Source organism: Protopterus annectens, chromosome 3.part1 (assembly GCF_019279795.1).
Source record: "Protopterus annectens isolate FY-2018-M chromosome 3.part1, PAN1.0, whole genome shotgun sequence".
In the NCBI taxonomy this organism is placed as follows: domain Eukaryota; kingdom Metazoa; phylum Chordata; order Ceratodontiformes; family Protopteridae; genus Protopterus; species Protopterus annectens.
Genome location: NC_056732.1, coordinates 1,016,177,844 through 1,016,201,483, shown reverse-complemented (window position 1 = coordinate 1,016,201,483; position 23,640 = coordinate 1,016,177,844). Strand labels below are relative to the sequence as shown.

The 23,640-nt window shown below is 41.8% G+C and overlaps 1 protein-coding gene across 5 annotated transcripts in view; it reads right to left on the bottom strand.

The window, feature by feature from the left end:
• Positions 1 to 23,640, bottom strand: part of PPP1R42 (protein phosphatase 1 regulatory subunit 42) — a 1,899,850-nt gene that overhangs the window by 1,307,188 nt on the left and 569,022 nt on the right. For 4 of the 5 annotated variants that reach the window (XM_044067170.1, XM_044067167.1, XM_044067165.1 and 1 more), the window contains exon 5: positions 4,108 to 4,224. The exons of the other annotated variant lie outside the window; for it this stretch is intronic. In XM_044067170.1, the coding sequence (XP_043923105.1) occupies positions 4,108 to 4,224 (117 nt within the window). The remainder of the gene's footprint in view (positions 1 to 4,107; positions 4,225 to 23,640) is intronic. 5 annotated transcript variants of the gene reach the window in all.

Genomic DNA, 23,640 nt, shown 5'->3' with positions numbered 1-23,640 from the left:
CTCTTTAATATCTGAATCTGAAGTGGAAGCCAAGCACAAACTTTAAGCACTCAGAATTATATAAACCACTGCCCCCTTTTTTCTCCTGAGTATCCCAGTCATTTGATAAACATGGATTGGACATTTTACTGGACATTTGGATAATTCTTTTTATTTTTACTTTTAATTAATTAAGCACGGTTGTGGTGAATACTTCATTTATGTAGTTACTTATTTATTATAAAGATGACTTTTTTTACACTATAGCAAAAGTATGCTTTCTGATTTATTTCTAGGTTATAATGGAAATTGTTTTGCCTTTCGCAATATTGATAGCTAAAATGTATATAACATTATTCAGTATTAATATCAATAGTGCATATACCTTTGCAAACTTAAGGAGAATTATGAAATTTATTGAAAATTATCTTGAATGTATGCTTTTATTACAAAAATCCCATTCTGATGAAAAGTCGTGCTTGAACTTTGTGACAAATAGCTGGAGTTGCTATAATTATTAAAGGCACTGATATATGCACAGTTACATTTTATTTTGGACTAAATGGCAGAGTTTCAACTGCTTTCATTACTTTTGACGACCGTAAAATTATGGTAGCTTTTCTATATGGTCCTTTCAGGATTACCATATTTTTAAATACTTTATCAGCTGCATTACAATGTTTGGGGAACACTTCTGTAGTGCCTGGAGGGGCTCTACTTGACAGAGCTTTTTTTTCCATTAAAACAGTTGACTTCCTAAAAGTTGACTTTTCAAAAGCACAAAAAAACCCAAAATCAATATGGCAAAAATGGTTCACTATCTTCTTCTTCATTCGGCTTTTCCCGGTTAGGGGTCGCCACAGCAGATCATCTGTCCGCTCATGATTGGCAGTGGAGTTTTACGGTGTTGAGTTGCCAGCCCAGCGCCCAACCTTCCACAGAAGGCACACACATGCACACACTCACACCTAGGGCCAATTTAGAGTGTCCAATCCACCTACTGCATGTCTTTGGGATGTGGGAGGAAACCGGAGCACCCAGAGGAAACCCACGTGACCACAGGGAGGACATGCACACTCCGCACAGAAGGCACCCCAGCCGAGAATCGAACCGGAGAACCTCTTGATGTGAGGTGGCAACACTAACTGCTGCACCACCGTGGTCGCCCAAAAATGGTTCACTATCAATATTGCAGAATGTCAAAGTAAACCATCGAAAACGGAACAGCGACCGCATTACAATGTCAAATCAGCTGCTCAAAGCAGCAGATTTGACATTGTCTTCGAAAACATCACGTGATACCTGTATAGGAGCTCATATACATGAAACTCCTGTACAACATATCACATTTTTGCAGGGGGGCAAGCCCCCTGCTCCCCCCTGTGGGGGGCTGCACCCCCTGCTAACTATATATTCCAACTCCAAGATCGCACTACAGTGGGAATATGGGTGAATTTCCAAACCTCACTGTACCACAATCTCTGTACAGTTTGTCAAACACTTAAAGCCGAATGCAGTATTGCATTCGCATAAGTGTGTTCAATTTTGCACTTCATTCTACACTTTGTGAATGACAATCTGACATTCGGTATAATAACTACTGTCTGGTTGTCGTTCACAAAAAAGATAATAAAGCAGCAAAAACTCCTTTTTTTTCTTGCTTTTTTGCAGGGAGCAGGTCCCCTTGCACCCTCCCCCCGATGTGGAGAGCAAGCCCTCCACAAACCCCAAGCTTATATATACCAACACCACAGCTGTACCAACTCAAAGAAGGGGGAAATCTTCTTAAAAAGTGAATCACTGCCAGCATACAATTAGAAACTGAACTAGTATTATGTGATTTGTTTTTTTTTTCCTGCAGCATACTGATGCTCATGCACTTTTTCCTCTAGTATGTGTAGGGAAGCAAAAACAATCAAATCAGGCATATCACTGGATACTGTTCCAACTTTATTTTTTAATTATAACAACTCTGCAGCGCTATAACATATATATCACAAGACAATCTTCCTCCACTAGTCTTCCTTTCCTCTCCCTAAAAAGGAGCTAAAAGAGTACCAGCAGCAGCTCTAACCTTACTCTAGCAAAATCTAGCATTCTGATCAACAAAAGCAAGTATATAAAATAAATAACATTTTTGTAGCAATTACACTGCACTTCATTTTAACTCTGCAGTTTGGTTTGTGACCTGGTAACTCTTTAATCACGCTCAGTGCAGTATCTGGTTAACAACAATCAAACTCATATGTGTCCATAAGAAGAGTAAAATAAATAAGGCTAGTTTAACATTTAATAAAATGCTTTCAGAACAAATTAGTATGAAGAATTATCTTACTTCTTTGTTTCAACCATCAAGGAATGGAGCAGGTTATAAAGGAAAGGGACTGTTCTACCTGCACAAACAGTGGATATAAAAAGTGTACACACCCCTGTTAAAATGCTAGGTTTTTGTGATATAAAAAATGAGACTACAATAAATAATTTCAAAACTTTTCCCACCTTTAATGTGACTTATAACCTGTACAGTTCAATTGAAAAACAAATCTGTTAGGGGAAAAAAATACAAAAAATAAAAAACATACAATAAGCTGGTTGCATAAGTGTGCACACCCTTAAACTAATACTTTGTTGAAGCACCTTTTGATTTAATTAAAGCATTTGATCTTCTTGGGTAGGAGTCTATCAGCATGGCACATCTTGACTTGGCAATATCTGCCCACTCTCGATTGCAAAAGCGCTCCGAATCTGTCAGATTGCAAGCGCATCTCTTATGCATAGCCCTTTTCAGGTCACCCCACAGATTTTCTATTGGATTTAGGTCTGGGCTCTGGCTGGGCCCTTCCAAAACTTTAATTTTCTTTTGGTGAAGCCATTCTTTTGTTGATTTGGATGTATGCTTGGGGTCACTGTTGTGTTGAAAAGTGAAATTCCTCTTCATCTTCAGCTTCCTAGCAGACACCTAAAGGTTTTGGGCCAAATGTGACTGGTATTTGGAACTGTTCATAATTCCCTCCACCTTGACTAAAGCCCAGTTCCAGCTGAAGAAAAGCAATCCCAAAGCATGATACTGCCACCACTATGCTTCACCGTCGGGATGGTGTTCTTTTGGTGATGCAAAGTGTTGTTTTTGCGCACACGTATCTTTTGGAATTGTGGCCAAAAAGTTCAACCTTGGTCTCATCAGACCATAACACATTTTCCCACATGCTTTTGGGAGACTTGATGTATTGTTTTGCAAACTTTAGCTGGGCCTGGGTGTTTTCTGTGTAAGAAAAGGCTTCCGTCTTTCAATCCTACCCCATAGTCCAGACATATGGAGAATACGGGAGAGTGTTGTCACGTAGTACACAACCAGTATTTGCCAGAAATTCCTGCAGCTCCTTCAGTGTTACTGTAGGTCTCTTGGCAGCCTCCCTGACCAGTTTTCGTCTTGTCTTTTCATCAATTTTGGAGGGATGTCCAGTTCTTTGCAATGTCACTGTTGTCCCATATTTTCTCCACTTTTTGATGACTGTCTTCACTGTGTTCCATGGCATATCCAGTGCTGTGGAAATTTTTTTGTACCCTTCTCCTGACTGATACCTTTCAACAATGAGATCTCTTTGATGCTTTGTAAGCTCTCTGCGAACCATGGCTTTTGCTGTAGCAGGCAACTGAGTAAATGTCAGGAAAATCCTACTAGGACAGCTGAACTTTATTTGGGGCTAATCAGAGTCTCTTTAATTGATGGTAGGTGTGTACCCAAGAAAACTAAATGTTGTAATTAAATCAAAAGGTGCTTCAACAAAGTATTAGTTTAAGGCTGTGCTCACTTATGCAACCAGCTTATTGTACGTTTTCTATTTTTTATATTATTTCCCCTAACGGATTTGTTTGTTTTTCAGTTGAGCTGTACAGGTTATAGGTCACATTAAAGGTGGGAAAAGTTTTGAAATAATTTATTGTGCTCTCATTTTTTTATATCACAAAAACCTGGCATTTTAACAGGGGTATGTACACTTTGTATATCCACGGTAGTACCTGATTCATTCTATGCAATCTACATCTAGGAATTTTGAATCTGATTCCATTCTCAAACCATAAGGAATATGTAGCTTAAATGATATGAAACAGTATAGTAAACTGTACCTTCAAGTCTCTGAGCTGGTTATCTGAAGCTGCAAAGTGGGTGAGATTTTCCAAAATAACAAGCTCCTTTAACTCATCAATACCGTTACTGCTGGCATTCAGGACAAGTAATGACTTCTGCAAGATATAACATTTGCTAATAGTTAACTTCTTACTAAATCATTGTCTTTCAAAATTGTCTTCTAATAGCTATGAACAAGAAATCATTTTCCCTCATCCTCAGAATTACTTTTACTGCATGTAGAAATGCTTGTGTAAAATATATTAAGTTTTCCTCATTCTTAGCCATGTTCTCTGGTAGGAAATCTACAATGCAGAGTAAACTACTCTTTGAAAATCTGAGATGCCAAAAAGGTTTACAAAAATCCCACATGATCATGGTAAATGATGCTGTAGTATGAACAAAACTCTTGAGATTTATTTATTTAATTTTGTTTACAGGGGTAGAGCACTGATCAAATTTGATCATTTGCAGGATAACCCCAAGTTACATACGTAGTAAGCAACTTTTAAATAAAATCAAAGGTATAACTAAATTATACATTAAACTCGTATAATATAACATAGAAGTAAAACAATCTACACATGTACATGGTTTACAACGAAATAGGATCAGGAGTGTAACAATGCACAATACAGATGTAATAGGTGAGGTAAATATGATACAGTCAAAATAATGGACATAGTGTGTGCAAGAAAGGGGGGGCATTTTAGCAGGGAAGAGAACAGAAACTGTAGAATACTAACAGCTGCAATATAAGAGTTAACAGGAGAAGTGGATATTAGGTATACAGTAGGGAATGCATAAAAAAGACTGGGAAGCAGTGAGTATGAGTTTATATTATGAAGAGATTAGGAGATTAAGCAGGCAAAGTTTGCTGAGATAAATGTAATAGTACAACCATGAGAGTCAGGTGACAATGCCTGTGTTCTGATAAGTGACCTTACATTGTTCAGCTAGGTATTGTCTGAAATAATACCAAACGAAAACAGTCCTTGAACCCAATAAGGAATCAGATGCAAAAACCAGAGAATACAAGAAAAAGAAAAATAATCTGGTTCCACACAGCAGTGAAAATCAATATGTCCTTTATTGTAGTAGGTAAGCGCTTTCTCGGAATAACATCCGCTTCATCAGACCAACAAAGATAGAATAGCAGTTACATTTTTAAACACTAAAACATCCAATCAAAAATCAGATAAAATGTGCATCATAGCTAAAAGCCATGTGATAAAAAGCATCTGTAGAATATATAGATCGTTTGAATAAAACAGACTAAATGAACAATATGTACTTAAAACTGGTAAATACAATAGGAAAAAATAATAAAAGATGGACTATTGAAACATATAACATAAAATATTAAAAGAGAGATCAATGCTTTAATGGCCGTGCTTTAAGGAAGGGTTTCAGGGAAACTTTGTTGTTTAAACCAGGAGGTTTATCAGCTTGAAAGCGCAAAATCCATTTCTGTTCACTAGATTCTGTTCTATTATTTATGTCACCTCCTCTCTTGGTACTATGCAGAATCTCTAGTACCATAAAGCTAAATTTATGTTCTTTACCCTCTTTAGCTATATGTAGTGATAGTGCGCTGGTTTCTTTAACATTCCTGATATCCCTAAGGTGTTCAAGTATTCTATCCTTAAACACTCTGTTCGTTTTCCCTATGTAAAACGAGAAGCAGGTAGTACAATAGCAAAAATAGACAACATTTTTTGTTCGACAATCTGCATAAAACGCAGTATCTATCTTAAAACCCAAAGTGGGATGTGTGAAATGATTACCAATATGTATATGTGTACAGGCCATACAATTCCTACACATATATGTACCAAGTATATCAGATATTATAGTTGATTTTGTATTAAAGGATCAATAACAGAGCTGACTCTTAAGTGATCTATTATTTCTAAAAGCAAAATCTGGCTGTGTGCCAATGCCCCCATTCAACTCATGTACAGTAGACAGAATATCCCAGTTCTTTTTAATAATATCACATGCTACATGCACATTACTGGCAAAGGTCAATGGCATCCTTAGTTTATTCCTAGAGGTATCAGTGGAAGAATCACTTGAGAAAGTATTGTCAATATTATCCCTGTTGTTAATACTAGTGGGGAGGGGGGAAAAGTATGGCTGGCACTTACCTGATCTATGCCGCCATCCTTCTGCTATTTGAGAATCAATAAGTTTACCACAATAGCCTCTTTCTAAAAATTCTTGTTTAAGTGTTTGTAAGGCAACAATGAGACTATAATCATCATTAAAGTCTCATAGTTCGAAATATCTGTCCTTTCAACACATTGAATTTCTTATGATTCGGATGCATACTGCCATAGTGTAGAACATTATTCTTTCTAACAGTTTTCTTATACAAAGTAGTAGACACAGTGGATAAATTATTTTTAGTAACTTTAACATCCAAAAACTCTACTTCTTTATCAGAATATTCATAGGTAAATCTCAAAAAATTATTCAACTGATTTAAGTATAAAAGAAACTCTGGTAGCCGCTGCTCTGAGCCATGCCACAGCAAAAAAATATCATCCACAAAACGTTTATACTATTTGATGTTAACCTGGTATTCATTATTCGAAAGTACATGTTTAGCTTCCCAATTAGCTAAGGATAGGCTGGCGTAGCTATTAGCACAAGCTGTGCCCATAGCTACGCCAACTTTTTGTGCATAATAAACATCATTAAAAATAAACACATTGTTTTCTAGGATGATTTCCAAAAGTGTGCAAATAAGTGTCACCTTAGTATCAGGGGTGTTTCTCTCACACAGTAATTCTCTGACATTTTCAATTCCCCATTCACTGGGTATAACAGTGAACAATGATTCAATATCCAGAGTTACAAATAAACATTGTCCTAAGATAATTTCATTTTGTTTAGATAGCTCATTTAAAAAAAAAAAAAGAAGTTATGTACTCACCATAACATTCCATCTGAGTAGGTAATCTTCATTTGTCAGCAACCTGTGGGTATCGGATCTCAGCCGGCAGCTTCAAACAGCTAAGATCCGAGCTCCAAGCTCCTCTCCCTTACCCATAATCCCCTGCTAACCCTTCCTGACCTCAGATCGAGTTTGCTTAGTAACACAGAGTATTACAACACAGAAATCAGCTCCAAATCCTAACTTAAGGTTATCTGGAAACAAGGGCTAGGAATCCTTCTAGTACGCACTATAGGTCAGGGGGATGGAGAGGGGGTCGGTTGCTGACAAATGAAGATTACCTACTCAGATGGAACATTATGGTGAGTACATAACTTCTTTATCTGAAGTAGTTAACTTCATTTGTCCATCAACCTGTGGGACAGAGTCCCCAGCTACACAAACCTTGGGAGGTCCTCATGGAAGGATATTCCGGAGCACTGCAGAGCCGAAGGATGCTCTCCCTCTGGAAATTATGTCCAACTTGTAATGGTTAATGAACATATTAGATGAAGCCCAAGTGGCTGCTGAACAAATGTCATCCAAGGAAACTCTGGACCAAAAAGCAGCAGAAGTAGAAATTGATCGAGTAGAATGGGCGTGGACTCCTTCAGGTTCAGGTCGACCAGAACTCTGATATGCAAGCAGGATACATTGGGAAATCCATCTGGACAATGTAACTTTTGATACTGGTTTTCAGTTGGTCAGATTTCCTGTAACCAGCGGTCCTGTGCAGGTAAAACTTAATTGCCTGTGTACGTCCAGGGAATGCAACTTATATTCACCTTTGTTCTGGTAATTTGGAAAGAATACTGGTAAATTAATGGATTGGTTGATGTTGGGTTCCGACACGACCTTGGGCAAAAAGGAAGGATTGGTCCTGAGGGAAACTCTGTCTTTCTGAAAAAACAAGTATGGCGGTTTGGCGCAAAGGGCTTGAAGTTCCAAAACCCTTCTGGCCGAGGTGATGGCAATAAGAAAGGCCGTCTTCCAAGATAAGAATTTTAGATCCACCGAGGCTGCAGGCTCGAACGGGGGAGCTGTCAGAGATTGGAGAACAAGAGTTAAATCCCATGGAGGAACTGGATCTTTAACAGGGGGTCTCAAGAGGAAAGTGCCTTTTAAAAAGGTCTTACATAATTTGGAAGAGGCCAGGGGGCTGAGATCACTTCCCACATGATAGTGGGAGATTGCAGCTAACTGGACTTTGACTGTAGAGGAGCTAGCACCCTGGTAGAACAAGGTTGATAAGAATTCTAGCACTGTTGGTAACGGAGCTGTAAAGGGATCTAAGTTTCTGTGCCCCGCCCAAATAGAAAAACGTTTCCATTTGCTATTATAAACCTTCCTCATAGAAGGCTTATGAGTGGCTACTAAAATAGCCTTGACAGATGAGATACCAGGAGTCCTTGCTATCACTGGAACCGGATCAACCAAGCTGTGAGCTTAAGGTTGTCCAGGTTCAGGGTTGTCAATCCTAGTGGGTGAGAGATCAGATCCGGAGTGGGATCTAGAACCCATGGGGGGTTCACTAGGTGAGACCATAGGCAAGGGACCCATGCTTGACGAGGCCAGAATGGGGCTATGAGGATCACTCTGCTCCCCAACCAACGTGCTTTCTGCAAGAATTTCAGCATTAGGGGAAGAGGTGGATAAGCATAAAGTAGACTGGATGGCCAAACATGCACCAGAGTGTCTCTGGGGGATTCCCCTGGTGGGGGAATTAGAGTGAAGTAGTTGCTGCACTTTGCGTTCGAAGGAGACGTGAAGAGATCGCAGCAAGGTTGACACCATTTGAGGAAAATTTGCTTCGCCACTCTCAGGTTCAGAGACCACTCGTACGGTGAAAGGATGGTTCGACTCAACCTGTCTGCCAAGATGTTCGACGTGCCCGGAATGTGCGTTGATATGAGAAAGCGTTTGGTGGAGATCGCCCATTCCCAAACTCTCATGGCCTTTCGACAAAGTGGGTAGGATCTGGTTCCCCCTTGTTTGTTGATATACCAGATGACTGACATGTTGTCTGTCTGAATTGCAATAGTCCCCAAGGGAAGAAGGGCTGGAGTGCTTGCAACGCAAGAAGCACCGCTCTCATCTCTAGGACACTGATGTGCAACAAGGTCTCCGATAGGGTCCACGTGCCTTGGACGGTTCTGCCCATACAGTGCCCCCCCTACCTCAGGTGAGAAGCGTCTGTGGTCACTGTGGTTAGAGGGTAGGACATAGAGAAGGGACGCCCTTTCTGGAGGTCCGGAGACTGGAGCCACCAGAGTAGGGCTTTCTTGCAAACCCTGCTGAGGGGAATGGGTGAATTCAGTGGGTGTTTCAGGATGGACCACTGAACCTGTAGAGTCCATTGTAGTACCCTCATGTTCAGGCGTGCTAAGGGTAGCAGGTTGATAGTTGCCTCCATGGAGCCTAGAGCCCTCAGAACCAATTCCGCTGAAGGAGCCGGGTAGTTTAGAAGGGCTAGCACATGGAGCTTCAGGGTCCGAAGTCGGTCCGGAGTCAAAAAGACTTGCAAAAGGTTTGTGTTCAATCTGGCTCCAATGAAGTCTAAGACCTGGGTTGGTTGAAGAGAAGATTTTTTGACATTGATTGTGATTCCCAGTCGGGAGGCCAGATGGAGGAAATAATCTCTGGTTGAGCACAGTAGATGCCTTGTGGGGGCGGACAAGAGCCAGTCGTCTAGGTACGGAAAGACCTGTATTCCCTGAAGTCTCAGGTGGGCTGCTACCACTGCTAATACTTTGGTGAACACCCTGGGGGCTGTGGTGAGACCAAAGGGAAGGACCCTGAACTGGTAGTGGCTGGCTCCTAGCCGGAAGCGGAGATACCTTCTGGATCGCCTGTCCATCAGAATGTGGTAGTACGCGTCCTTGAGGTCTATGGAGCACATCCAGTCGTTCTCCTGCAGGAGTGGGAGAATGGATTGAATGGTGACCATCCGGAACTTCTCTTTGGCCACTGACAGGTTTAGAAAGGATAGATCGAAGATTGGTCTTAAGTCCCCCGTCTTTTTTGGCACCAAAAAGAACCTGGAGTAAAAGCCTGATCCGGATTGGTCTGGGGGGACGTGATGGATTGCTCTTTTTTCTAGCAGCTGGAGAATTTCTGTGGCTGCTGCCTCCCTTTGATTGGGTGGAACATCGGGGAGGATCCGGGGTTTGGGAGGAAGATTGAGAAAAGGAATCTTGTAACCTCTGGATATGATCCGAAGCACCCAGCGATCTGTTGTAATGGACTCCCACATTGCTAGGTGCCTCGAGAAACGCCCCCCGACTGCCTCCAGAGTGGAGCAGTTGGGTAACCCTTCAGGGTTGCTGCGCGAGCCGATCAGAAAAGGGTTCTCTCGACCCGAAATTCTTCGGTCCCCCTCTGCCACTGGTCCGGCTTCCACCTTGTCCTCCTCTGCCTCTGAAGGATGAGGGGTCCGGAGCGAAATGGGACTGTTGAGATTTCCGGAACCACATCTTCTTCTGTCCCTTTTGGTTCCTAGAGAAGGACCTCTGGGGATCAGAAGCGGACTCTGATGGCAGACAACATCTTCCCGTCTTTCTTGCTCTGGACCAGTGTGTCGCTGACAGTCTTGCCAAAGAGGGAAGAACCGTCAAACGGGGCATTAGCGAAGGACGCCTTGAAGGGTTCCGCAAAATCGCAATGGTGGAGCCAAGCATGCCATCATAAGACAATGCCCGCTCCGCTAGCTCTAGTGGCCCCTTCCGTGGCATGGGAGAGTAACCGCATAGAGGTGTTAGAAATGGATTTGAGAGTGGCCATTCGGTTAGTGAATACTTTCTTATCCTCGGCCGACATGGACTCTGGGGGCGACCTGGCATATTCTTTGATGAGATCCCGCTGGAGTCGTATCACATGTGCCATATAATTCAGCGACCTTACCGAGAAGGTGGCTGAAGCAAACATCCGCTTCCCCAAACGGTCCATTGTCTGAGACTCCTTGTCTGGAGGATGGACCGAGGAACTCTCCTGGGCCAGTTCCTTTTTAGTGGCGGCCGCCACCAACATGGCATCTACAGGAGCACCCTTGCTCCAACAAGTCCTATCGGAAGGGGGACTAAGAATTTTATCAGTCCTTCTGGGAATGGGCTCCACAGTTTCTGGCTCCTTCCATGCCCTGGTAGTAATCAGGTCTACCAGGGGGTCAGCGGGAGGGGACACCCAAGAGGTAGATGGTCCTGCGTCAAATGCCTCCAGAAACACAGACTCATCCGAGGAAGGTTTTTGGGTAGACCACCCCCCTCTAATTCGAAGCATTTCCATGATGTCTCCGAAGGAGATGTATTCGGGGGGTGACCTTGGGGAACCTTCCCCTTCCTCTAAATCTGTGTCTGTTGTCAAGGACTCAGGTGAGTCCAAGTGCCTCCTCTTGCACTTACGTTTGTGAGGAACCTCCTCGGGGGGGGGGGTTGTCCGAGGAGACCTCACCAACCACATCTTGTTCCTCCAAGGGAACTATCTGGGATGTAGGAGCAGGCTGTCCCTGGGGCCGGGTGATGGAAGGTAGGCCCGTCTGACAGGGAGTGCAGGGTGGAGCTGTAGCAGAAGCCTGGGGCCTCGAATCCCTCGATAGAACCCTCTCCACAACATCGAACGCCGAAGGGGAGCTGCTCTCCCTGGGATCCTGATGGCCAGTATGCTCCGCCCGAGATGGAGCCGAAGACACACTGACACCTCTGGATCCAAAGCTCAGCTCCTCTTGGCTCTAACAGCTCAGATCCAAAAAGGGACCCGACAAACTCGAGGGTGCCGTCGGCGCCGAAGTACGAGGTACTATCGGAGCCGACACTCCCAGGGCTGCAACGCTACCCGGCTCCGAACCCCGGAAGTGGGTCGGAGAAGGAGCAATCGGGGCGAAAAAGGGGGTTGAGCTCCCAGGAGGCAGGAGCACTCCCATCTGCAGCTGGGCCTGGAGGAACCTACGCATCATCCGGTCCATGTCTGCATCGGATAAGCTTCTAGTACACCTAGAAGAGGCCACCGAGGCAGGACGGGAATGCCGCCTCGATGACCTCGAAGGCGACCGGGTCTCCTCTTCCTCCGGCTCCAGAGAAAAACGGGGTGAATGGAGCCAGGAAGTAGAAGGGCCGGAGGCCTTGGGAGAAGCCGCTTGCTTGGCCGGCGGGGCCGAGGAGGAAGACTCGGCCCGCCGCTTGTGGTGCTTCTCCTTTCTACGCTCTCTCCTAGCTTCCCTCTCCTCCTGGCCTGCAGTGGGAGGGTGAGTCCCAGCCAGGGGAGCAGGGATGGAAGGTGGCACTGCCGCAGCCGCGGCAGGTACCACGGAGGAAGAGGAGGACGAAGTCGGATCCGGGGGCAACAGTCCTGCCAAAACCAACTTCGACCTCCTGTCCCTCAAAGCCCTGGGGTTGAAGGCTGCACAAATAGTGCAGCCTGAGGAGAGGTGGTCAACCCCAAGGCAAATAACACACCGAGTGTGGCCATCCACTGGGGACAGCTTATGGCCACACTCGGTGCATTTAGAAAAGAAGGCTTTAGGGGCCTCAGACATGACTCAGAAAAAAAAATTAAACACTAGGCCCAACACAGACACGCCTTGACACACACACGGGGAGGACAAACTAACTAAATACACTTAAGTTTAACTACAAAAAGCGCTAATAAGGCAATAGACTAGGGGTAACACACACACACATTTTTAAACAGTTAGAATAAGGAAAAGAAAGATTTTTCTCACAGAATACGTTCTACCCACGCCTGGAAGCTTGCTCAAAGCTGCTGACTGAACCGTGGCAAACAAGATCTGAGGTCAGGAAGGGTTAGCAGGGGATTATGGGTAAGGGGGAAGGAGCTTGGAGCTCGGATCTTAGCTGTTTGAAGCTGCAGGCTCGGATCCGATATGGATCCGATACCCACAGGTTGATGGACAAATGAAGTTAACTACTTCAGATCTCTTAGTATCCTTTAAAACAGTGCTACAATTAGCCAAGGCAGCATGCAAAGTCTTTTCTACAAAAATAGAAAGTGGCTCAGTTACCCAACCTCGGCCTGAAACTATAGGGCGCATAGGTGGAGTTAAGGGATTCTTATGTATTTTGGGTAGACCATATATCAAAGGGACTGTTGGATGTTCTACCTTGAAATACTCAAACAGTTGCTCAGATATCATGCCTGTTATTAATAAATCAAAGATCAAAAACTGCACTTGTTCTATGACACTACTGAGTATATACATAGGTAAAATGTCCATTCGTTGAGCCAGAACAAAGGTTAAACCTCTGTTAAACACAGATAATTGTGAGTCAGTTAAAGTTAAAGTAGAGATATTGTGAACTAAGCTTGTTTGTATCTCTTTCCTGACCTTATTTCGTCCTCCTGGCTGTGTAGTCGTTGTGTACGTTGATTTTGCAGGCGATTCCTCGATCTGCCTCTTATAGGCAGAGGTTCTTTCAATAAAAAATGTCCAAGGTTGGAGCCTGATAGTACAGAGACCTGCTCTGTGGAATTCAGACTCACACTGGAAGCCATGCTTGTTTTAGGTCTAACAGCTGCAGTGCTTGTACTAGCATCAGAGTGACTGCTTACAGCAGCTACAGAAGTATTTAGGTTGACTTCTGAAACAATTCCCTCACTTACAGGAACAATAGGAACATTGGGTAAAAGTTCTGTGGGTTCTGTAGAAGTGGTAGTTTTAACAGCATTTGCATATGCTGCTTGTTCATCTGAAACAGTTGAATGCAATGCAGTTCTGGGTCTTAACAGAGCTCCACCCATTTCCTGTTATATGCTGTATGTTGGAGTTAGTATTTACCCAAGAGAAGATATTACCTTCTTTAAAATCCTTCAAATTCCTTTGTAATTTTTTTGTTTTTGGTAGCAGAAAGTCTCTTGTCATATCCAGTAATATTTGCAAACAACACATCCATTTTATCACCAACAAGTTCATCTGAATAGGTATTGTTAATTATGTTTTGCAACTCAGTGATTTCATTAGATAGTTTTAGCTCCTCTGGTCAAAAAAAATTCGATAAGGAGCTTCATATATTTAGTGCTGCACTCAAGGTTAAGTAACTGCCAGCACCTAAGTAGCTCAGGATAAGCTTGCCCATAACTGGGCATGGTGAGAACACTAAGTCCCCTTGGTGCTATATTAAGGCTCAGTGAAGCCTCAGGATGAAAGCGCTGCCACTGCAAGCGCTTAAACTTATAAAGTTTATTCTCCAGATTGCGATAGTTATCTCTGAAAGCTGCAGATAAATCAGGATTATCTGGAGTCAGTGATGTTGTCTGCATATAAATTCCATTAAGTAATGGATTAGTTTGAAAGTCCAATAAAGTAGACAAACGATAGTTGTTCCTTCTATTAGATGGCAAATCCATTAAAGGTACAAAGTTGTCCAAACGATCCATTTCATTTCCTGCCATGCTTGGTTCAAAGATAAATATACCAAACGAAAACAGTCCTTGAACCAAATAAGGAATCAGATGCAAAAACCAGAGAATACAAGAAAAAGAAAAATAATCTGGTTCCACACAGCAGTGAAAATCAATATGTCCTTTATTGTAGTAGGTAAGCGCTTTCTCGGAATAACATCCGCTTCATCAGACCAGCAAAGATAGAATAGCAGTTACATTTTTAAACACTAAAACATCCAATCAAAAATCAGATAAAATGTGCATCATAGCTAAAACCCATGTGATAAAATACATCTGTAGAATATATAGATCGTTAAAAAATTGAATAAAACAGACTAAATGAACAATATGTACTTAAAACTGGTAAATACAATAGTAAAAAATAATAAAAGATGGACTATTGAAACATATATGACAAAATATTAAAAGAGAGATCAATGCTTTAATGGCCGTGCTTTAAGGAAGGGTTTCAGGGAAACTCTGTTGTTTAAACCAGGAGATTTATCGGCTTGAAAGTGCAAAATCCATTTCTGTTCACTAGATTCTGTTCTATTATTTATGTCACCTCCTCTCTTGGTACTATGCAGAATCTCTAGTACCATAAAGCTAAATTTATGTTCTTTACCCTGTTTATCTACATGTAGTGATAGTGCACTGGTTTCTTTAACATTCCTGATATCCCTAAGGTGTTCAAGTATTCTATCCTTAAACATCCTGTTCGTTTTCCCTATGTAAAATGAGAAGCAGGTAGTACAATAGCAAAAATAGACAACATTTTTGTTCAACAATCTGCATAAAAAGCAGTATCTATCTTAAAACCCAAAGTGGGATGTGTGAAATGATTACCAATATGTATATGTGTACAGGCCATACAATTCCTACGCATATATGTACGTCTTGGCATAGCAGTCTGTAGCCAATTTGCTTTTTTCCAATGTGTTGCAGTTACATTCATACCTAGAGGAGCTAGCGATGAAACGGCATACTTTATTAGAAAGATACTGTAATTTAGTAGTGTTTTTATAAGGTAATGGCAAATAAGAGTAAGTCATATTATAGTTGTGCAAGAAAGACACTTTTGACTAAGGTTACTCTAGCAGGTTGTGAGAGGAAATGATATATCTTCTGGACACAGAATAGGAGATAGCTGACTTTGGATCTGATTTTCTGAATGTAATCTTGGAAGTTGAGGGTCTGGTTAAGCTAAATGCCAACGCATCTCAATGATACTGGACTGATGTGATGGATTCAATTAGTTAGGTGTTTGATATGGAGAGGGCTAGTGGCTTTAGTAAATCTCTTCTTTGTGCCAAACAACATGTACTTTTTTTTGGGGGGGGTGAGTAGTAATTTTCAGAACAAAGCAACGTGAAGGCCAGCTAGAAGCTGATTTTGGATGATGTGAGAAATGTTGGAGGTATGGATAATAATGTCATTAATTGTAGATGAGGAAGGTCAAGAGGCAGTTTTTTTTATCAAAATTAAGACTATTACAAGAATTGATCCCTGAGGAATCCCTGAAAAAGTGAAGGCTGTAGCTGATAAATCAAGCCCAATTTCAGCTGTGAAAGCTCAGTTGATCAGGAAATCATAGATCCAATGAGCAAATTCAGAGTTTACACCAACATCTTATAACTGGGATAATAGGAAGAAGTAGTCAAGCAGGTCAAAGGCACAAGTAAGGTCAATGAATAATGCCCCAGTGAGGTTACTTTTATCCACGTTAGTGACGATGTTGTCAGTGAGTGTGAGGGCAGCAGTCACAGTGCTAATAATACCTGCTGAAAAGCCATGCTGCTTCTAAATGTAAGTGGTATTTGTCAAGGTAATTGATGAGTTGGTTGTAATTGATTTTTCTGAGGATTTAACCAAGAGCAAGTAGTACTGAAAAGGAATGGAAATGGGAAGCTGAGGAGGGTTTGTGATCCTTTGGTACAGGTCTGCCAAAGGCTGATTTCCAGATAGAGGGCATGGTATTGGTTGTGAGGCTAAGGTCGTAGATGTGTTTTTGTGGGGGGTGACTATGAAATTTCCAAAGTGGTACAGAAACCAAGGGCAGAGATTTTCAGAACCAGAGGGAGATTCCAGAGGAATCTGTTCTACTACAGGTGTAATTTATTTGCTTGAGATTTTGGAGAAGTAGAAGGGTGGTATTTATTCTGGCAGATCTGGGTGAATTTGTGTGGAAGACGATATAATGTTCTGCTGTGTGGAAAGATTGGGATATTCTCTGAGAAAATCATTAAGCCAAAAGTTTCCAGTAGAGCAAGGGCATACAGCCAGAAGAGGAAAGTGCTTTAGGTGGATTTCTACCAGACATGTTATGTGCCTCACACCAAAAGTTTAGGGGAGTGAAGGAGGAGGATTTGTTTTGATTTGAGGTGCTTAACTTTATGCCTGTATGTTGCTTATTTCGTAATGTTCCATAACGTAGTGTATTGTTCTCTTAAAGTTAGGAGTGGGGTAATTTTTCTAGAATTTTCAAGTTTCATTATGTAAATGCATTAGAGTTTTCAACTCTTTTGAGAGCCAGCCAGTGTTGTTATGTTTAGATAGCCTAGAGATCATTGGAAAGTGTGTGTTTTGAAGGTCTAGTAAAAGCTGTGAGAATAAGTTATCAGCAGAGTTTGAATCAGTGAGGCTGAGAATAAGGAACTAGTGTCTTATTGTAATACGAGCTTTCAGTTGTTTTGTGGGGGAGTTTTTGGCCTGTAGGAGATAGTTCTAGGGGAATATTTTATTTTTAGATTTTGTATGTTAAATGTTAAAGGGCAGTACTCACTGAAAATGGGTAGGTGATTTGTGATGCTGGAGATATTGCTGAGGTAGGAGATAATTATGAAGTCTAGACATGAATAGTGGTTAGTTTTAACATTAGGTCTGGCAGTAACAGTCAGCATTTGAAGGAGTTGGAGTCTGGTAAGGAGCTCTGAGATCACAAGGTGCAGAGGGCCTAAGAAATTTAAATTGAAGTCTCCAAGGATAATTTTGCATTTTTCTTAGGGGATGTTGGTCAGGATGCTAGTCAACAGATACATGAATTTTGCCAGAAAGGCAGGGGAACGTAGATAGGCAATGTAAGGTTGTTTAACCAAACTTACCATAACAGTAGATGTTTCAATAATGACTGCTATAGTAGCCTAAGCTATACAGGTTATATCCTGCCATGACTATAATAGTCATTCAACTTCCAAAACTTCAGGTGACCTTCCATGCACCCAAAGCATTAGCTTCAGCTGAGCTGACAGATTTGGATGCTAAGCACTTCACAGCTTTCATGTAAACAAAGAGGGGTTTAGCTAAAGCCCTGAGAAGGACAATGCTAAGAAAATAATACTAAATGTATACACCCTGGCAAAAAAGTACAGTTGTTTAACTAAACTTAACCATAACAGTAGATGTTCAAATGATCACTGATGCAAGAGCCAAGGCTATATGGGTTATATCCTGCATGTGCTATAACAGCTGGTCAACTTCCAAAGCTTCAGGGCACTTTCCGCACATCCAGACAGCTTGGGCTGACCTAACTAAAAAGACAGGTTTTGGAGCCAAACCCTGCAGAGCTTTCCTGCTACTGAGAAGAGCACTCCTCTGCAAGCTTTCGAGAATAGAAGGTCGGATAATGCTGTTCCATTACTGGGCAGATGAAAAAGGTTTGGGTGCAAAGCTCTTCAGAGCTTTTATGCCAATAGAAGGAGGGAGGATAAAGCCCAGAGAAGGACAATGCTTGGAAAATAATACTAAATGTCCACATCCTGTCCATTAAAAAAAAATACAAGGGGGATTGAGGAAAGGAGCGGCTACTACATGAGTGATCATTCCAATATCTACTATTAAGGAAAGTTTATTTACACAACTGTACTATGTTCTTCATATGGATCACTGCTACAATAGCCTAAGCTATATGGGTAGATTGCCATAGATTAACATGACTGGGAGGAGAAGGATGAGGATCCGGCAGACCCAGAGAATGACCCCAGCAAAGTCTGTTCTAGACCTACAAAAGGAATCTAGTTTACAGCACTTTGTAAAAGTACGCAGAGAAGATCTAGTTCTGTTTCTAGAATGCTTCTAGAATCCACCCCTTTTCAAAAAGCTACAGATGAAGCCAAGGCCCTGGCAGAATGAGCCTTGACCTTACCTGGAATAGTTTTGCTGTGGTGAGTATAACAAAAAGTAACAGCACAAGACAACCATTTCAAAATATTCTGCATTGAAACAGGTTGTTTTTTCTTACTATCACAAGAAATGAGAAACCGATAACATATTCAGAAAGATTTAGTTCGGTAAAGATAGTACCTAAATTGTCTGTAGGCATCCAAAGTAAGGAATATGCTTTCTGTCATTTTAGGGAGATGAATAGCTTTGTATAAGATAAACATGGATATAATTTCAGACATAAATAAAGAAATAGTTCTTAAAGAAACCCTATTTTTGTGGAAAACGGGATAAGGTTGACTCACCACAAGAGCTTGCAACTCAGATATTTTTATTTTGCAGCAGGCAAACCTAAACTTCAACATATGAGCTTGAAAGTTGAATAAGTATGCAGAAGAATATACTTTTTTCTCCAAATCTATCAGAAGCCTTCCCATCCTTGTCAGAAAGAGATGGATTAGTATTAACCAAATGTTAAACAGCAGCTGTAATCACTAAAGCAAAAGCTGCTGGATCTGAAGTGGGATGAGTGTATAATAACTCAAAAGTCTGAAAATCTTTATACAGTCTGCTTTCTTGGGGACAGCAGGCTGCTGTCAGGCAAATTACAGGCTGTGACAAAAACATCCTCAAAAAACAGAAAGAAGAGGAGGAAAGGTAGTATGGAAATTCCAGCTGTAAGAAAACATAAAACTTCCTGAGGGACTGAGAAACATCTGTGTCCTGAGTCATTCGGAAATAGATTCATAGGTTCGTAGGTGTTTTGATACCCTTGATAAGTGTAAGCGGTGAAATCTCTCTGTCTCTCTCTCTCTCTCTCTCTCGCTCGCTCTCGCTCTCTCTCTCGCTCTCTCTCTCTCTCTCTCTTGCTCTCTCTCTCTGATACCCATCTGCAGCGGAGGAACATTAGCAGTCTGCTGTGGTAGTAATGGCTGAATTGCAATGTTCTTCTTTTTTGCAGCTGGAAGAAGGATGAAGCAAGGAACCAGTAGGCTGCTCCATGGTTAAGCTAGAAAGTTGTCTGATTCCCAGGGAGCTTGGCAGGAGTAGTCAATAAAACAGGTAAGTAGTAAAAGGGTAACTTTTTCTCCATAAAAACGCAACAAAAAAACACCTTAAACACTTACCCCAGCTCACAAAAATAAATTAAAAAATAAGTTATGTACTCACCATAATTGTTCTATCTGTGCTCTCCATTTTAATTTTTTCTTAACTGTTGGGTTTTGATCTAACCCTCTTTTTCCAGCTCATGGAACACTGAAACTCTCAAGCTCATCCCTTACCACAATGCACTAGTTCCCTAACATCCTCAGATCTTGTTTGCTGTCTTTCAACCCTGTATGACATAAAAGAAGATGAAATAACATCTGGGGCTCAGGAACACTGGTTCTTTCAGCATCTTTTAATCCTTTCAAAAGTCAAAATGGTGGGGGTTGGAAGGAGGGACGATGAGGAAGAATGAAAATGGACAACACTGATGGAATGTTATGGTGAGTACATAACTTCTTTATCTGATGTTGTCATTTTTATTCTTCCTCAACTGTTGGGACAAAGTCCCCAGCTAATTAAATCCTGGGAGGACTCTAAGGAAGGATATTCCTAAACACCATTGAGCCAAAGGCTGCTCTTCCATTAAAGACCAGACCCAATTTGTAATGAGCAATAAAGGTATGAGGATTAGTCCAAGTTGCAGCTGCACAATTATTATCCAATGAAGATCTGGACAAGAAGGATGAAGAAATTGCAACATATCTGGTGGAATGTGCTTTTGGTGGTTTTGGCAAAGACAAACCCAACTTATTATAGACAAAGATAATCCAATCCTTTAACCATTTGGCTAAAGTTACTTTAGAAACTGGTTTGCCTAATTTTCAGTTCAGAAAGAAGACAAACAATTGTTCCAATTTCCTCAAATTTTTGGTTATGTGTAGATGGAATCATAATTGTCTGTGAACATCCGAAAAGCATAACATATACTCTCCTTTATTTGAGAAATTTTGAAAGAAAACTGGAAGGTTGATAACCTAATTAATGCTGGATTCTGACACCATCTTACGAAGAAAGGCTGGATTGTTTAGTAAGGATACCCTATCTTTATGAAAAATAAAATAAGAAGGTTTAGAAGAGAGGGCCTATAGTTCTAAAACTCTTCTAGTAGAGGTAATGGCCACTAAAAAGACAGTTTTTCAGGTCAAAAATTTTAAATCACACAGCCGATGGTTTGAAAGGGGATTCTGTCGATGACTGTAAAAGAATATTTAAATCCCTATGGAGGAGTGGAATATTTTAATGGGGGTCTAAGTAGAAAAGTTCCTTTTAAAAAGGCTTTACAAAGTTTGGAAGAGGCCAAATATGAGTTATTTACTCCTATATGAAAATTTGAAATGGCAGCTGATTGTAGTTTAACAGTAGAGGAACTGACACCTTCAATGAAAATTGCAGCTAAAAATTCAAGAACTTTAGGAACCAATGCTGAAAAAAGAGCAATGTCTTTTAGCTGTGCTGAAAAAAAACAAATCTTTTCCATTTACTTGTAAAGTTTTCTAGTGGGCGCTTTATGGGAAGATAAAGGAATTTAGCAGATGGGGGAGGACAGCTTGGACTGTCTAGCTATCAACAGAAGCAGAGAAAACAACTCCAGATCTAGAATGTCTGGGGGTATCTTTTTTTGGGTGAGATAGAAGGTCTGGAATTGGATCAAGAATCTAAGGTGGGTGAAGCAGATGAGGCCATGGAAAAGGAAAACAAATCTGAAGAGGCCAGTAAGGGGCAATGCAGATAACTGTGCTCTTCAATCGACATGCTTTCTGAAGAAATTTGGGGATTAGAGGTACTGGGGTGGTAGGCATAGAGGGCCAATCATGAAGAAGAGCATCCCTCTTTGATTCTCCTATTGGGGGGATCACGGCACCTGCTGCATTTGTTGCTGAGGGAAGATACAAAGAGATTACAGCAAGGATGGCCCCATCAACAGAAAATCGTTCCCGCAACTTTCATGTTGAGTGACCACTTGTGAAGCATTAGAATGGACCTGTTTAACTTGTCTGCTACCATGCCGGACTTCCTCGGAATGTGTGTTGCTATAAAAAAAGTACAGTTGTGTACACTTACCATAAATGGAGATGTTCGAGTGTATTCACTGTTGCATTCATCACATTTGGGTTATCTGCTTGCAGTAGCCCTCAGTCGGCCTGATTACCAAAGACTTGGGTCCTGCGTCGGTTGCTGTCTCATCTTCCATGACGTCAGGTAGTCAGGGGTATAAAGCATGTAGCCGACGCCATTATATCAGTTTTTCTTGCCCCAGATGTCGGGTAACTCCCTAATGGGAAGCAATTATATATACAAGGTTACACCTCCAACAAAAAAGCAAATACACCAAAAAGCTTTAAGCATAGTAAGTAAGAATAGAGGTATAGCCAATAGAAGTCAGGGGGCTGGAGGGAGGGTAACTAGGACTGCAACAGTGAATACACTCGAACATCTGCATATATGGTAAGTGTACACAACTGTACTATATTCTGCGTGTTTCACTGTTGCAGTCATCACATTTGTGTAGATTCCCAAAGCTAAGGATGGGAGGAGGAAATTAGATAGCATTAGGACCAGCTATAAGGCCCTGTAAGACTGCAATGGCAAAGCCAGCTCTGGATTTAGAGAAAATTGGCAAATGGTAATGCTTGGTGAAGGTATGTACAGAACTCCAGGTAGCAGCTTCTAGGATGTCCCTGGTAGGGACACCTCTGAGAAAGGCTGTAGAGGTAGATGCAGCCCTGGTTGAATGTGGTCTTATCCCCTGTGGGGTAGGTTTTCCATGGTGCTTATAGCAGAAATGAATGCAATGGCCTATCCATTTAGAGATGGCTTGCTTTGAAATGGCCTTCCCCTCTGCCCCTGCAGCAAATGCAACCAGCAGCTGTTCAGATTTCCTGAGAGGTTTAGTCCTGTCCAAATAAAATCTAAGTTGTCTGTGCACATCTGCCATATTTGTTCCTCTTTGTTCTGTAGATTAGAAAAAAAGGTTGGCAAATGAATGGACTGATTAAGGGCCACAGTGGATACCACCTTGGGCATGAAGGAGGGACTGGTCCTGAGGGACACCCTGTTCGCATGAAAAATGATGAAAGGCTCCATTACCATGAGGGCCTGTAATTCAGACACCCTTCTTGCTGAAGTGATGGCTAAAAGGAAGGCTGTTTTCCAAGAAAGGAATTTCAACTCTGCATTTGCAGCTGGCTCAAAAGGAGGTAGAATTAGTTTTTTCCAATACAAAGTTAAGGTCCCAGGCTGGAGTAGGGGCTCTCCTGCGTGGTCTTAAGTTTTGGCCCTCTGAGAAACTGCTTCAGCAGTGGATGAGAGAAGAAGGGTTGTTCTGTGTTGTAATGAGCTGAAATGGCTGAGACATGAATTTTGATGGAGGAAAAGGAAAAGCCCTTGTGAACCATCTCAGTTAAGTATTGGAGAATCTGAGGTAAATTGGGTGCTGCTGTGCCCATCCCCTGAGTTTGGTTCCAGGAACAGAATCTTTTCCATTTTTCAGCTTAGGATTTTCTAGTACTAGGCCTCCTTGCCTCCAGAATGACCTCCAACACTTGCTTACTGAGGGATGGTAACGGAGAGATCAGGTAATTAGCCAGGCTGCCAGGTTCAGGGTTTGAAGCTGTGGGTGCAGAATCTGGCCCTCCTGCTAGCACAGCAGGGCAGGGGTCTGAGGCAGGTGTCATGGTGCCAGCAGTGACACACTGCGCAAAATGGAGTACCAGTGTTGGCGTGGCCAGTCTGGTGGAATCAGTATAGTCCTTGGTTTGTCCTGTTTGATCTTTAGTAGTACCTTGGAGACGAGAGGCAAAGGGGGAAAGGCATAAACTGATCGGTTTTTCCAGGTAAAGGACAGGGCATCCAATTTCCAAGCTTGTTTGTGGGGAGTCCTTGTGCAGAATTTTTCCAACTGGTAGTTCTGGTGGGAGGCAAACAGGTCTATATCTGGGCTCCCCCATTTGTTTCTCAACATGTTGAATATCTTTGGTTCCAGTTTCCACTC